At 37.0% G+C, this 16,215-nt stretch overlaps 1 protein-coding gene across 1 annotated transcript; it reads left to right on the top strand.

Annotated features, from left to right (window-relative positions):
- Positions 1-14,791: 14,791 nt before the first annotated feature.
- On the top strand, positions 14,792-15,472 carry HRG_02014 (piwi domain-containing protein; the record flags this gene model as incomplete). The annotated part of the gene is made up of 4 exons (XM_044860485.1): positions 14,792-14,896; positions 14,954-15,013; positions 15,224-15,373; positions 15,434-15,472. 4 exons carry the CDS (start codon positions 14,792-14,794, stop codon positions 15,470-15,472), a joined length of 354 nt encoding a protein of 117 aa, XP_044724118.1.
- Between the last annotated feature and the right edge of the window lie 743 nt (positions 15,473-16,215).

The following is a 16,215-nucleotide window of genomic DNA, read 5'->3' as shown; positions in this document are numbered from 1 at the left end:
CTTTATTCTTTAGGGCTCTTTATATAACTATAAAAGGTTAACTTACCTATAAGCCTCTTATTATAGTTACCGCCTACTTTAATAGGTTACTACTTACTATATTAGTTACTACTTACTATATTAGTTACCGCCTACTATATTAGTTACGGCCTACTATATTAGTTACTAGCTATTATAATAGGCTACTACCTACTATATTAGTTACCGCTTACTATAAGCTTATAGGTATAGGTAAGGCAACCCCTTATAGATTACGCGAAGAGCCTTAAGAAATAAAGACTAAAGATTTAAGAGATAAATAAGATAAAGATAGAGGTAAGAGAAAAAGACGTAAGTAGGTAGTAGCGATAAAAACTAAAGTATATATAAAGGTAAGTAAAGAAATCGGCTATTTAAGTACTATCCTATAGCTAGGAAGAAGTAGAAAAAGTAAGAAAGTAAGTAAAGCAATAATAATAGTTATAGGGTAAATAAGAAGCGTATAATTATAACGAAATAAAGAGTAAAAAATAGGGGCTAGTAATATAATTTTTAATCTTTAAAGAGCTTATTTAACGCTTAAGAGGTAGGATCCTTTTAATATAATAGTATCCTTTTATTTCTAACGCTTACCTTTAAAATATCTTAAAGGTCTACTTTAGCTAGCACGTAATATAGACCTAGATTTATAGTCGATATTAAGATATATAATTATATAATAGGGCGATCTACTTATATTATCGACGCTAAATAAGATATAAATCTTATTCTCTTAATATTATACTAAGTAATAATAGCTTAGATAGACCCTAGTACGCTAGTTAAAGTTAGTATAGGCTATAGCTAACCCTACTAACTATAGGGCGGCTAGAGCGAGTACTAGGTAATACTTTAGCTATAGGTAGTAGAGGCGAAAATTTAATATAGAATCTAAGGCCCTATCGTTCTATCTTAAGTAATTAATAGTTATAAAGAGCTTTTTATTATTACGACTAAACCTATAGCTTTATCGCTACCTACTATATATATATTAAGTAGGTATTAGGCGTATAAGATAAGTGCTTATATTAAGCTTATTCCTTTATTTTATAAGCTAGCCGCCTTCTTATACTCTTAAGCTCGTTCTAAAAAAGTATTAGTAGGCCTTATAAGAGACCGGTCTCTTATAAGGCTTTATTACGTAAAGGATAAAAGTACTAATATTATATAATAGCGCGCGTAATACCCTTAGCGCTTAGGTTTAATAGTTACCTAGTCGGCTACTAGTAACTAAATATAAGCGCGCTCCTCGCTATTAGTAGTAAGAGTATAGTAGTTATAGGCACCTTAAGGGTCTTAGTAACTTTAGCTTAGCGGTTACTAGTATCTTTAAGTAACTAGTAAGCGCCCTAGTACTATTACTAGTATCTTAGTCTTAGCCTACGATATTATTACTAGTACCTTAAAACTTAGTTTACTATAGTTACTAGTACTATACTAGATAACTATCGCCGGTCGCTAGTAATAAGAGACTAGTCCTTATAAGGGAATTATATTAAGATTAGGATTAGTTATATAGTCCTAACTAATTATTAAATTAAAGTATAGGTCGATTTTAAATAAGAAACTAGTCTTTTATAAGGCCCGCTAATACCTTTTTCGAATAAGCTTAAGAGCTTAAGAAGTAAGGCGGCTACCTTATAAAATAAAAGAATAAGTTTAATATAAGCACTTATCTTATAAAGCCTAATACCTACTAAATATATATATATTTATATATTAAGTAGGTAGCGATAAAGCTCTAGGTAAGTATCGCGTATTAGCCTTAAGGTTATAAGCGATTATAAATACTCTTTTAAGTATCTATTTAAAGGGAAAAAAGAAAAGGAAAGAGTAAGCCTAGGTACTAAGTAGTAAGCTATATAATAAGCGCTAGTAGCGTTTATAAGCGACTAGTCTTTTACTTTTTAGGGTTTATAATACTATATATAGGCACTAGCTTATAGCTAGACCTTATATTTAATAGTATTATAGTCTAATACTATTTATAACCTTATTTCTTTATATATTTAATTTAAATCCTCCTTTATTTATAATAATAAAACGCTCTTTATAACTATCGATTACTTAAGATAGAATAATATAGCCTTAGATTCTATACTAAATTTTCGCCTTTACTACCTATAGCTAAAGTATTACTTAGTACTCGCTCTAGCTACCTTATAGTTAATAAGGTTAGTTATATCTATAATAACTACTAATAGTCTTTACGCTAAGCTTCTTATAGCTCTTACTTTTATAATTAATAATAATAAAACCTTTAATATTATCTTATAATATACTCTTATAGTTTAGAATTTATAGTAATAAGGGAAAAGGGATTTATATATATTTATAGCTTAATTAGTAACGTACCTAGCTAAGTAAGTACTACTTATACTACGCCTTATAAAGGTAATATAAGTTCTATAAGTAATAATAAAGTAAGGCGTAGTATAAGTAGTTAAATATTAATACTTATTACTTAGCTATATAATATAATTTATTATTATTAAATTATATACTAAGGGCCTAGGATAATATAATCTACCCCCTTTTTAGTTAGACCCCTTACTTAGTTAGAAAAACTCCTTGCCGCCGCGACCTATACTTATAGTAAGATAAACTAAGTATAATAGTAATAATAAACTAATTAGTTCTATATAAAGAATAAGTCCTACTCGCCGTTAGGGCCTATTAGTAGGGCTAATTTAAAAGTACCTATAAGGCTATAGCTATATATAACGTCCCTTAATCGATAGTATATAAGGAGTATAATTATAATAAAATAGAAAGTAAAGAATAAGGGCTAGTAATATAATTATTAATCTTTAAAGAGCTCCTTTAGCGGGCTATAGTTATCTCTATATCCTTATATAAGTCCTACTATATATCGCGATCCCTACTTTAGTTTTAAATAACGTAACCTAGGTCTCTAAGCGCGTAATATAGTATCTAATCGACTATATAGTATTATTCGCTAATATAACGCTTAGATATATAACCTAAAGTTAACGGCGATAAAAGAGATTACCTTAGTATAATAGATCTTATTAATAGATAAGTAAGGGATACCGCTAATAGTAGCTTATACTTATTAAATAGCTAACTTATTACTTAATAAGGTAAAAATCCTATTAAGGAAAACTAAGTATAGAGGTTTATTAGCTACTATAGTAATATTAAGGTATAAGTTTTTAATCTAAATATATAGCGCTATATAGTTAGTATATATTAAGTTTTTATTTTTAATAGGTATAATAGCTACGTTAAGCTAGAATTTAATAAGTACTATATAGCTAATTCTATTATAATACTATAAATGCTTATATATTCCTTATATCTCTTATAGCCTCTTAATATTAAGTATTATTCGCTGTTAAAAATAATATATAGCTAGAAGGTTTAAGAGAAAATTATCGCGTATACTATATACGTTAATTAATACTATCGCTTATATTTAATAAGCGGCTATATCTTTTTTCGTAATAGTTATAAGCCTAGGCGGAGGCGTTACCCCTCTAGGAACTTCCTAGTAACTATATACGTACTTCTAGCTAGCCTAGCGCGTATTACCTAAAGGCCTATAGTTCGAGTCCCGCTAGCGTAATTAAGCGCGGTTTTAGTATAGGGCCTACCTATATAAAAATTCCCTCTATAATCTAGGATATCTAGGTATCTTAGGACGAATTAACCTAGTATCCTTAAGGGGGTATATCGCGTATACTATATACGTTAATTAATACTATTACTTATATTTAATAGGCGGCTATATCTTTTTTAGTAATAAAAATACTTACTAAGATCTATTATATTAATAAATAGAACTTCCTTTTTATATACTTAGAGTCTCGCCGATAAGTACTTTTACCGTTAAATATTTAAAGCGGATTTATAGTAATAAGCTTCTTTCCGTTTAACCTAAATAAGGTATTATCGCGGCTATAAGTTAGTAGAGAATTTTTAACTAAGTAGGACGTTTAATTAAAAAGGTGGTAGATTATATTAAGTATCTAAAACCTCGGCTAAATAATAACTAAAGATAATTCTCGCTAAGTTTAAAGAAGAATAATTATTAGACTTTAGTAGGATCTAAAAGGTTCTATAAATATAGCGACTTTATCGCCTAAGTTTATATAGACTTATATTATTATTATATCTATAGCTAGATAGATAAGTATTAATAAATTACTTACTTATCCTTTTTAATCTATAAGTATAGATAATAATAATACTTCTTAGCCTCCTATAAAGATAAATATCTTCCTACCCTTATAACCCTTAAAGAATAAAGGGAAAAGAAAAGAATAAGAGAAGAATAATATATTAGTTATTCTCTAACTAAAGTATAAGCTAAGTTAGGAAACCTAGCGGCTATAGCTTATATATCTTATTATAAAGATAAGCTAGCTTATAAATACTATTATTAATTATCTAAAGTAGTTAGATTAATTTAATATAAAAGATTATAGAGCTTTTATTAAGCCTTTACCTTATACTCTCTTATTTAGCTATAGTTAATATAAAAGACTAAGTATAAGGATAATCCTAGCTAAGTAGCTTTTATTAATAGTAAATATAATCCTATATTAACGCTTTTACTTTTAAGACTTAGTTAATCTTATACTAAGTCTAAGCTAGGTTAGCTATACTAGTTAGTATATTAAGATACTCCTTACCTAGTACCTTCTTATAGGTCTCTATTACTTATTCCTTAAGCTCCTTTACTTTTTTTTACTACCCTTAATTTTAGTATATTAATATAAAGTTAGCTATACTAGCTAGCGTTAAAGGATACTCCTTACTTAGTACTTTCTTATAGGTTTCTATTACTTATACCTTAAGCTCTTTTACTTTTTTTTACTACCTTTAATTTTAGTATATTAATATAAGGTTAGCTATACTAGTTAGCGTTAAGGGATACTCCTTACTTAAGCTTAGTACCTTTTTATAGGTCTTTATTACTAATACCTTAAGCTCCTTTCCCTTTTTTTACCGCCCTTAATTTAAGTATATTAATATAAGTTTAGCTATATTAGTTAGTATTAAAAGATACTCCTTACTTAGTACCTTCTTATAAGTCTTTATTACTTATACCTTAAGCTCCTTTACCTTCTTTTACCGCCCTTAATTTAAATATATTAATATAAGGTTAGCTATATTAATTAATATATTAAGATACTCCTTACTTAATACCCTTTTATAAGTATTTATTACCTATACCTTAAGCTCCTTTACTTCCTTTTACTACCTTTAATTTTAGTATATTAATATACGGTTAGCTATATTAGTTAGTATATTAAGATACTCCTTACTTAGTACCTTTTTATAGGTCTTTATTACTTATACCTTAAGCTCTTTTACTTTTTTTACTACCCTTAATTCTAGTATATTAATATAAGGTTAGCTATATTAGTTAGTATATTAAGATAGTCCTTACTTAGTACCTTTTAATAAATACTTAGTTCTTATACTTTAAGCTACTTTACTTTCTTTTACTACCTTTAATTTAAATATATTAATATAAAGTTAGCTATACTAGTTAGTATTAAAAGATACTCCTTACTTAGTACTTTCTTATAAGTCTTTATTACTTATACTTTAAGTACCTTTACTTTCTTTTACTACCTTTAATTTAAGTATATTAATATAAGGTTAGCTATATTAATTAGTATATTAAGATACTCCTTACTTAGTACCCTCTTATAGGTTTTTATTACTTATACCTTAAGCTTCTTTACTTCTTTTTATTACCTTAAATTTAAGTATATTAATATAAAGTTAGCTATATTAGTTAGCGTTAAAGGATACTCCTTACTTAGTACCTTTTTATAAGTCTTTATTACTTATACCTTAAGCTTCTTTACCTTCTTTTACTACCTTTAATTTAAGTATATTAATATAAAGTTAGCTATACTAGTTAGTATTAAGGGATACTCTTTACTTAATACCCTCTTATAAGTTTTTATTACTTATACCTTAAGCTCCTTTACTTTTTTTTACCGCTTTTAATTTTAGTATATTAATATAAGGTTAGCTATACTAGTTAGTATATTAAGATACTTCTTACTTAATACCTTCTTATAAGTTTCTATTACTTATACTTTAAGCTCCTTTACTTTCTTTTACTACTTTTAATTTTAGTATATTAACGTTAAGTTAGCTATATTAGTTAATATATTAAGATACTCCTTACTTAATACCTTTTTATAAGTCTTTATTACTTATACTTTAAGCTCCTTTACTTTCTTTTACTACTTTTAATTTTAGTATATTAATATTAAGTTAGCTATATTAGTTAGTATACTAAGATACTCCTTACTTAATACCTTTTTATAAGTCTTTATTACTTATACCTTAAGCTTCTTTACTTTTTTTTACTACCCTTAATTTTAGTATATTAATATATAGTTAGCTATATTAGTTAGTATATTAAGATACTCCTTACTTAATAGCTTCTTATAAATACTTAGTTCTTATACCTTAAGCTTCTTTACCTTCTTTTACTACTTTTAATTTAAGTATATTAATATAAGGCTAGTTATACTAGTTAGTATTAAGGGATACTTCTTTCTTAGTACCTTTTTATAAGTCTATATTACTTATACCTTAAGCTCTTTTACCTTTATTTACCGCCTTTAATTTTAGTATATTAAAATAAAGTTAGCTATACTAGTTAGCGTTAAAGGATACTCCTTACTTAATACCCTCTTATAGGTCTTTATTACCTATACCTTAAGCTCCTTTACTTTCTTTTACCGCCCTTAATTTAAGTATATTAATATAAGGTTAGCTATATTAGTTAGCGTATTAAGATACTCCTTACTTAATACCCTCTTATAAGTCTTTATTACTTATACTTTAAGCTCCTTTACTTTCTTTTACTACCTTTAACTTAAGTATATTAATATAAGGTTAGCTATACTAGTTAGTATATTAAGATACTCCTTACTTAATACCTTCTTATAAGTCTTTATTACTTATATCTTAAGCTCCTTTACCTCCTTTTACTACCTTTAATTTAAGTATATTAATATAAGCTTAGCTATACTAGTTAGTATTAAGGGATACTCCTTACTTAGTACCCTTTTATAGGTCTTAATAGTATTTATACTAAGTTTCTTTATATTACTTTATTTTCCCTTAAAATTAAAGTAGCTTACTCTATAATAAAGTAAGGACGCTTTTACCTTCTCTTTATCCCTTAGGCCGCTAGTCTTAATCTTTAGTATAGCGTTTATATATAGTAAATATATACTATATACTATTTAGTTCTTAAACCTCTTAAAAGGATATATTTACGATACTATTAATAGCGCTTTCCGCTTAAACTTACTTATCTTACTATTATTTATAAGCTACTTTTAAGTTACTAGCTATACTAGCTAATAGATATCTAGGTTACCGCTCTTCTCCTTTAAAATAAGACTAAAGGCCTTTAGTAGCTTAATAGATTTTATTAGCTTTAAATTATTCTTTAAACCTCTATTACGTTCCTATATACTATAGTATAATAGAAACGATATCGGAATACCTTACTAGTTAAATAAGCTTATTAGTAAAAGATAATTACTTACTAATATATCTTATTTCTTAATCTATTAAAATAAGAGTATCTATATCTACGCTACCGCTTATAAAGCCTTTAAGTCCTATTTAATCGTTTTAAACTCTATACTTAGTAAGTTAACGATATTTTTATTACTCCCGCTAAGTAGCTTAAGATATAATTTAATAGAAACGCTATTCTCCTAAATAAAAGTAGCCGCTTAAATAAGTATAAGCGGTAAGTACTTTAAGCGTAAGGATAATATTAATAGTTTAATTAAGTTAACCTTAGAGGTAGCCTTATTATCTTCCTTAAGTCTTATTTAAAGTAGCTTAATTAACTCCTCCTTATCTATTTTATAAATATCTAAGATATAGGTCGATTTAGTTAGCTTTATAGCTACTTACTTATTCTTAGTTATCGCGAGTACTATTCTATAACTATATTTAAGTATAAATTATCTAAACTTTTTAATACTATTAAAGCTACTATTAATAGTAGTAAAGAAGAGTTATATATCGTTAGCGTTATTAAGAACTATAAGCTACTGCCTATTTTCCCTTTTCCCTAGCTATCCCTTTACTAGTAGTAGTATATCTAATTTAGGATTATTATAGCTAGGAATTTAGTATTCTTATATAATAAAAGTAAATAACTAATAAAATCGCTTTATATTACTTATATAAACCTAAAATATAGAAACTTTAAGATAGGCTTCTTATAGCTAATAAACGTATACTAATATAATTTATATTTTTCTATATTTATTAGTACGCTTACTATAGAACGGGTATAAAATAATATACCTAACTCCGCTTAGACTATATAGCGCTACTTTAGGTTACGACCTTATAGCTTTAGGGCGCTAACCGAAACCTAGCTACTACTTAAGGTCTTCTAAGATATTAGATCGTTTAATAAAGTCTTAATTCTTATTATATAGTATAAGGACTAATACTTTTAGTTTAAGCTAGTAAGTTCTTACCTTTTACTTATACTTTACTTTAAGTGCTTACTATCGACGACGCCTTATTACTACTTATTAAGCATAGCCCCTTAGCCTCTTATAGGCCTTATTATACTTAGGGTTATTAGGCTTAAATTTAACTATACTTAAATATAACCGCGCGATAGTATAGATATACTTTAGTCCGTCCTCTTATAAATAGTAATACGTTACTAAGGATTTAGTAATAAGTACTTTTAGCGGTCTTAATATAGCTTAGTTACTACTTTTATCCTAGATAAATTAGTTAGGTACTATAGTAAAAGAGCTATAATAGACCTATTTAGCCGTTAGTAATTATATTATCTTATAGAAATAAATAATTTCGGATTTACCCTCGGCCCTAAGTACTTTATAAAAATCGCGCTACTAAATACTTAGAATCTATAAATTAATACGACTAATTAATTTAATAAGGAACCGATTTAGCCTATCTTTAACTATAAGGATAAGAAAGCTAATATCTATACTATTATATAAAACGCTAAAAAAGATAATACTATATATAGCCTCTAAGAGCTTCTTATTATCCTCTTACTTTAACTTTACTAAGGTAATATATATCCTCGAGCAAATGCCGCTACTTTTAGTAGGTAACCCCGCTATATCCTACGGCGTTTACTTACTGCCCCGCTTTACGAATTTAGTTATTAACTCTCGGTATAGTCCACCGCCTGCCTAATTAAACACAGCGCTATAACTAGTGTCTTTACGGCGCCCACCGCCTACTATAACGACTAATATAGTGCCGAGTCCTAAAAAAACACCACCCGCCTTATCCCTAGTGCTTTCCTTAGGTCGGTCCTAGGTTATAGGGAAATATTAAATAGTATACGATAGCGGATAATAGACCTTAAAGTTCGATATAAGCCGAAAGACGAGCAGAGCAATGCGCGTTTTTATAACACGATAGCTGCCTATTGCTTAATAGTTAGGCTAGGTATAAAGACTAAAACTACGTTCTTAAGCCGTATAGTTACCGCCTTCTAAAAGTAGCTACTGCCCTACGAATATAGTAGGCGGTGGCGGAAGCGATACGAATTATACTTAGTAGGCGGTGACCGCTCTTAGAAGGCGGTGGCGGGGAGGCTATAATAGATTAGGAAGGCGGTAGGTGATTGTCTTAGGTCACCGCCTGCTATATTAGTTAGAGTACGTCTCCTCCCCGCCTGCCTATCTCGACACCGCCTACCCTATTCGACACCGCCTACCCTATTCGATACCGCCTACCCTATTCGATACCGCCTACCCTATTCGATACGTCCTATTTCCCTCCCGGCCTTAGAGGCGCTTAATTAGCCCGTGTCTAGTCTAGAACTTAACCGTCCGAGGCAGCTATCGGAACGGTCGAGTTCGGCTATGCCTAATAGTCTAAATTAGACTATAACTAAATTCCCCTAGCTAGCTATTACGCGTAGATACGGATATATAATTCTTCCTAAAACGGCGAGTAAAAGGCAACTTTTAACCTAGGCTAGTTAAGTATAGGCAGTGATCTAACGTCCTCTATATACATTTTATAGCCGTTATCGTATAGTTCGATTTTAGCGACGTAAGTGCCTTTAAAAAAAGGTAAAATATAAGTTATTACTACTCTACGATAGACGAAAGAGCTTAATTTAGAAATAGTATATTAGACACTTACGCTTCTAGCCGCGGTCTATAGGGACTTACTAACTATCCGTTCCTATAGTAGCCTTCTAGAGAGCTAGTAAACGTAAGTCCTACTCTTTTCTTAGGGTCCCTTCTAGACTTATATTAGTATTTAACCGGCTATATTAGCGATCTACGCGTTAAGGACCGGACGACGCCGCGGCGCGAGGGGCGCCGCGGTAGCGTCGGCAAGTTCTTTACGCCCCCGACCCTATATAGTAGCGGCCGGGCATGTCTATAATGCTTCTTTATTTAGTAAGACCCGAATACGTAGGCCGTAGCGATAGACTATAGCGCCGACCAAGGCTAAAATGCACGTCGCTACGGCTCTATAATAGGACGACGGAGCTTAAACTAATAGGAGAATATTAGACAATCGCGGCTTCGGGCCGTCGTCTACTTAGGCTACTAATAATCCGTTCCTAAGGTAGCTTCCTAAAGAACTAGACGTAAGGCCTATTATTATTCTCTCGGGCGGTCGCACCTATAGGACCTTACGCGGGGCCTAGCCGTGTATATACGCTAGAAGGAAACCGTCTTACGGTAATAGCGGGCATTGTCTCCTATAAAGTCGAGGTTCTAAAGCCCCTTATTGTGTTTTATTGTTTAGATGCTGCCTGTCGCTCTATATACTTATAGTGTTACTCTATTCGGAAACAGCTGCCTAATTTCACCGCCTATCTTCCCTAATACCTCTAGCGCGCTCTAGAGCATCGCCTTCCTCGTCTCGCTATTTACTTCGTATATTTTCTCTTTATCTGCTTGTTTAAGATTGATTTCGGTCGTTAATATTCGCGTCGCTCGAGTTATTAGTCTCTTCGCCGTCTTTGCTATTGCATTTCTAGCGAACGGAGCGTATCTTAGACCCTTCCTCTCAGTATTACTCTACGCGTCTAACGCGTCGGTAGTGATAGGCTATCCGCCCCTACCCGTCTTACGCTACGTAGGGCTCCGCTATCTAACGTGCCTAAAAAGGCGAGATAGCTCGGGGGCGGTACCGGCACGACCTTGCTTATCGCTATTTGCCGAGAGGCCGGAGCCTAGCGTGCTATTAAGTAGATTAACGGCATAAGTATCTAGGGCCTCGATTAGCCCTATCTCCCCTATACCTATAAGGTAAAAGCACGCGTAAATATAAAGACGGGAAGAATCGAGGAAGGAAAAGAGGGGGGGACGCTTTATCGCTTATATAAATCTATTCGTCGAGGAAAATCTAGCATTAATCTTTAAGCTCGCGAGGCAGTTATTGCCCCCTACGGTACGGATAGGGAGCGGCCTAGGCAGGGCTGCTAGCTATCGCCGACCGGTGTATCCCCGAGTCGTTTATCGTATAAAAAAGGAGGCCGGCGACGAGCTCTAAGTAGTTAGCTACTTCGACGATAGCTATAGAAGCGGGAGCTAAGGCTCCGCACCGTGCGCTTTTATAGTATATAATATTTAGTAACACTATATAGTGCTATATATATATACCGGCGCACGAGGCTCGGCCCGCTCTTAACCCGGTCCTAACTACTACCTCGCTACCCTCTCTACGTCCTGATTTTTATAACCTCGTCGACGATGCTAGGCTAGTATTCTCTCCGGCCCTATTTTCTAGTATATCGTAAACAGCGGGCGCATAAAGGTGCAAAGTCTACGGGAATAGGACCTAGCTAAAAGGATAAAAGGATAACGGGACGGGCCTCGGCTCCTATAAGTCTCTCTCCCGGCCCGTCCGTCGCCTATTACCTAATACTAGCCTATCTTATCGCGCTATTTACTTCGTACGAGCCCGTGCTCTTCCTTATAGCTAGTAAACGCCCGAGCCCTACGCCTTCGCTTGCCTCGTATACGTCCCTCTTTATAGCCCTTATCGCGGCCTCTACCGCTACGCGTAAACGGCGACTACGCTGCTTGCTCACCGCCTTAGCGTGCACCTACGTGCATTCGTATATAATAACGTATAAGCCCCCCGCTGCCGTGCCCCGGCTAAGACCCTAGCCTATCGCGATATACCTTGCTCGGTCTACGTTATTTTTACTTTTCTTTTTAATACGTCCCTAGAGATAGACTTAGCTATTGCAATAGCAGACTGCGGCGGAAGAGGCGGACGCGGCCGGGGCGGAGACCGGGGCGGCTACTCTAACCGGGGCGGCCGCGGAGGGTATCGCGGCCGCGGCGACGGCGGTGACCGCGGCAGTCGCGGAGGCGGCTTCCGCGGCGGTCGCGGGGGCCGGCCGCGCGACACGACGACTAAACTAGCGTATAAGTATATATCCTGCCCCTGTCTCTAATGCTCGACACCGGGCCCGCTAATAAGGCCCGCAGCGTTAATAGACCCTTCCCGGCGCCCGACCCTACCGTAACGGCCCTCGAGGACCGCCTTATTAAGACGTAGGCGTCGTCGGCCGCCGGCCTCGCTGCGTAGATAGCTAAGGCCAACATCTAGGCGCCCCCCCTCTAGGCCCGGTCTACCGACGTGTTTCCGCTACGGCCGGCCTTTAGTATAAACGGCTAGCCCGTAACGCTATAGTCTAACTACTTTAACGTTAATTTTAAGCCCGTGGTGCTATATAAGTACACCTTTAAGTTTATCTAGGTCGGCTCCGAGACGTCGTCGGGCGAGCCGTCTAAGTTAGCTAAGGCCTCGAGCCGCGAGGTTAAGGGCCGCAAGCTCTACTTTACCGTGCGCGAGCTACTCGCCACCCTTAAGGCCGCCGATAAGACGCTGGTGCTCGCTACCGAGTATAAGAGCTAGCTTATCTCGCTCTAGAAGCTTAAGCTAGCCGAGAACCCGCTACGGTTCCGGCTCGCCGTCGAGACTAGCGGCGATAAGTAGGACGTTATCGAGGCCACTATCCACGGCCTAACCAAGGCGCCCCTCGACGCCCTGCTTAAATACGTCGGCTCTATAAGCGAGGACCCCGTCGATGGCCTCTTCCCTAAGTATCCGGACGTCGTCGACGCCCTTAACGTCGTCCTCGGCCACGGCCCGCGCTCTAAGCTATATGATATCTCGGCTGTTGGCAGCGCCCGCTTCTTCCCCTTTAGTAGAGACGAGGCCGCTACCGACCTATTCTAGGACTAGCACTAGCTTATCGCCGCCCGCGGCTTCTTCTAGTCGGCCCGCCTCGGCACCGGCCGCCTACTGCTTAACGCAAACGTTAACCACAGCGTCTTCCGCGCCGCCGGCCGCCTCGCCTACCTCTTTAACCGCTTCTAAATCCGCCCGACGTAGGCCTTTAATAACCAGGCTATACGAAAGATTAAGGCCTTCGCTAAGTTTATGCCTAAGACGCGCGTTTAGGCCGAAATCACGCTATCGACGGGCGAGGCGGTGCGCCGTATAAAGCCTATCCACGCTATCGTAAGCTAGTCGGAGCTATCCCGCTAGAAGCCCGCCGACGGCAAGCCGCTTAAGTTTACGCCTAACTACGAGTATCCGGGGCCTAAGTAGGTATAGTTCTTCCTTAACGACGGTAAGGGCGGCGGCTAGTATATTTCCGTGTTTAACTACTTTAAGATAAGTAAGTTTTAATGCTATTTCTTCGTCTTCTTCTTCTTAGACTATATCGGCGACTAACCCCGTGGCTATAGAGTATAAGAAAACGCTTAAGGACTACCCGCTAGTTAACCTAGGCCGCTCCGATAAGCCGACGCTCTTCCTTACTAAGGTTATCGAGATCTAGCCGGGCTAGTCGGTTAAGGCGCGCCTTACTATAAACGAGACAACGGCTATGCTAGACGTAGTATGCTGCTCGCCCTACTCTAACGCGACGTCTATTAGCGCTAATGGCCGTAAGACGCTCGGGCTCGACGACGACGGCCTTAGGCCCTTTAGTATCACGGTCGATAAGAGCCTTCTTATAGTCCGCGGCCGGGTACTTAACGTGCCTATAATTAGCTACCTTAATAATTAGTAGAAGCGGTCCGATATATTACCCTTTAACGGTAGCTAGAATATACGTAACGTGCGCGTGGTTAAATCCGGGGCTATAATTAAGCGCTAGACCTTTCTTAACGTTATAAAGCGTAGCGATAGCCCTATTATTAAGGTATCGGCTATAAAGGACTTTACTAAGTTCCTAGGCAGCAATATAGGCATCCGTATTAAGGACTCGCCCTAGGTGCCGGGCGACGGTAAGATATTTACGAGCTAGGAGCGGGCTATAGGCGACGGGCTCGAAAACTTCTTTACGTAGGCTAAGAATAACCGGATCTAGTACGTCTTCTTCGTCCTTATAGAAAAGGATAGCTAGGGCCTATACTTAAAGATTAAGAGCCTCGGCGACTATACCTTTAGTATCTATACGAGCGTCGTTACGTCTAAGCACCTACTTAAGCCTAATAACTTTATATACTACGCTAACGTCGGCCTTAAGGTTAACCTTAAGGCCGGCGGCGTCAACCACCGGCTACGCGAGGACGTAGGCCTGCTTAAGGAGGGCAAGACTATAGTGGCCGGGTACGACGTAACGCACCCGACTAATATAACGACGGCGCGCGAGGCGCGCGAGGCGCCTAGCCTAGTCGGGCTCGTAGCTAGTATCGATAAGGACCTGGCCTAGTAGCCGGCCTGCTCGTGGGAGCAGCCGTCTAAGCAGGAGATGCTAAGCGCGCACCTTATCGACGCCTTTAAGTCGCGCCTCGAGCTATGGCAGAAGTACAACCAGGGGACCCTGCCCGACAATATCGTTATCTTCCGCGACGGCGTGTCGGAGGGCTAGTTCTCGCAGGTGCTCGAGCTAGAGCTGCCGTCGATCCGCTAGGCCTGCCGCGCTAAGTATCCGGCCAAGGCGTCGCCGCCGCGCCTAACTATTGTCGTCTCGGTTAAGCGCTACTAGACGCGCTTCTTCCCGACTAGCAGCGACGTTATATCCGACTCGGGCAACATCCGCAACGGCACCGTCGTCGACCGCGGCGTCACCTAGGCCCGCTACTAGGACTTCTTCCTAACGGCCCACCACGCCCTTAAGGGCACCGCCCGCCCGGCCTACTATACCGTTATCCTCGACGAGATCTTTCGCTAAAAGTATAAGGCCACGGCCGCTAACGAGCTCGAGAGCCTCACCTACGAGCTATGCTACCTATACGGCCGCGCTATAAAGGCCGTCAGCATCTGCCCGCCCGCCTACTACGCCGACATTGTATGCGAGCGCGCCCGCGCTTACCGGCCCGAGATCTTCGAGGCGAGCGACACCGATAGCGTCTCTACCGCTGGCAAGGCCGCGCCCGCCGCGAGCCGCCAGGTCCACGAGACGCTAAAGGACACTATATACTATATCTAGCCCGGGAGCGGTTTAGATTCCGAGGGTCTGCTACTGCTGCTAGATATTTAGGGGGCTAGTAGACGTGGTCGATTTAGATGCCGGAGTAATTAGTTATCGGATAGACTGCTCGGCCGAGGTATAGATATATAATAATAGCGCAATATAGCCTAATATTAGGTCTAGCAACCCTACCTTAGCATTCTTAAACTATATAAAGCTATAAATAAGATATCTATGTTTTTAGGTACCTAATCTATCGAAGCCTATACTATTTACTATTCTATAGTAGCTTAGTAGAAGGGCTATAGGAACTCGTGCGTTATCTTTAAGACCTGCTAGTCGTTATATATAAGGATGTCGTTTGCTAGTTCTACGTAATAAGTCCCTATATATAGAAATAGGCACCCCCCTATTTTAGGCACCTAAGATAGGTGCCTAACCTAAACGGCTATATTAACTTTAATAGTAAATTTTAGCGCGGAATCGTATCTAATCTACTAAAAAATTAACGTATATATTTTTAAGCTACTACCGATAAAATATATAGAGTCTAACATTTATAGCACCCTTAAGGCAATCGCTAATAGCGGATCCGCTAAGAAGGTCTATTACGTATAAGATTATCGAAGCGCCGATACTTAAGTATAGTAAATACCGACACCGTAATTACCCTAGTAGAAGGTGCACTGATGTCTCCTTCGAGTATGCCCGCCCCTAGTCCGACCCCTGCTAAAAAGAAGTATCGTGGTCCTAGCAAAAAG

The sequence above is a fragment of the Hirsutella rhossiliensis genome, assembly GCF_020360975.1.
Source record: "Hirsutella rhossiliensis strain HR02 chromosome Unknown scaffold00002, whole genome shotgun sequence".
Taxonomy (NCBI): domain Eukaryota; kingdom Fungi; phylum Ascomycota; class Sordariomycetes; order Hypocreales; family Ophiocordycipitaceae; genus Hirsutella; species Hirsutella rhossiliensis.
The sequence above is the reverse complement of the archived record's forward strand: the minus strand, read 5'-3'. Positions and strand labels throughout refer to the sequence as shown.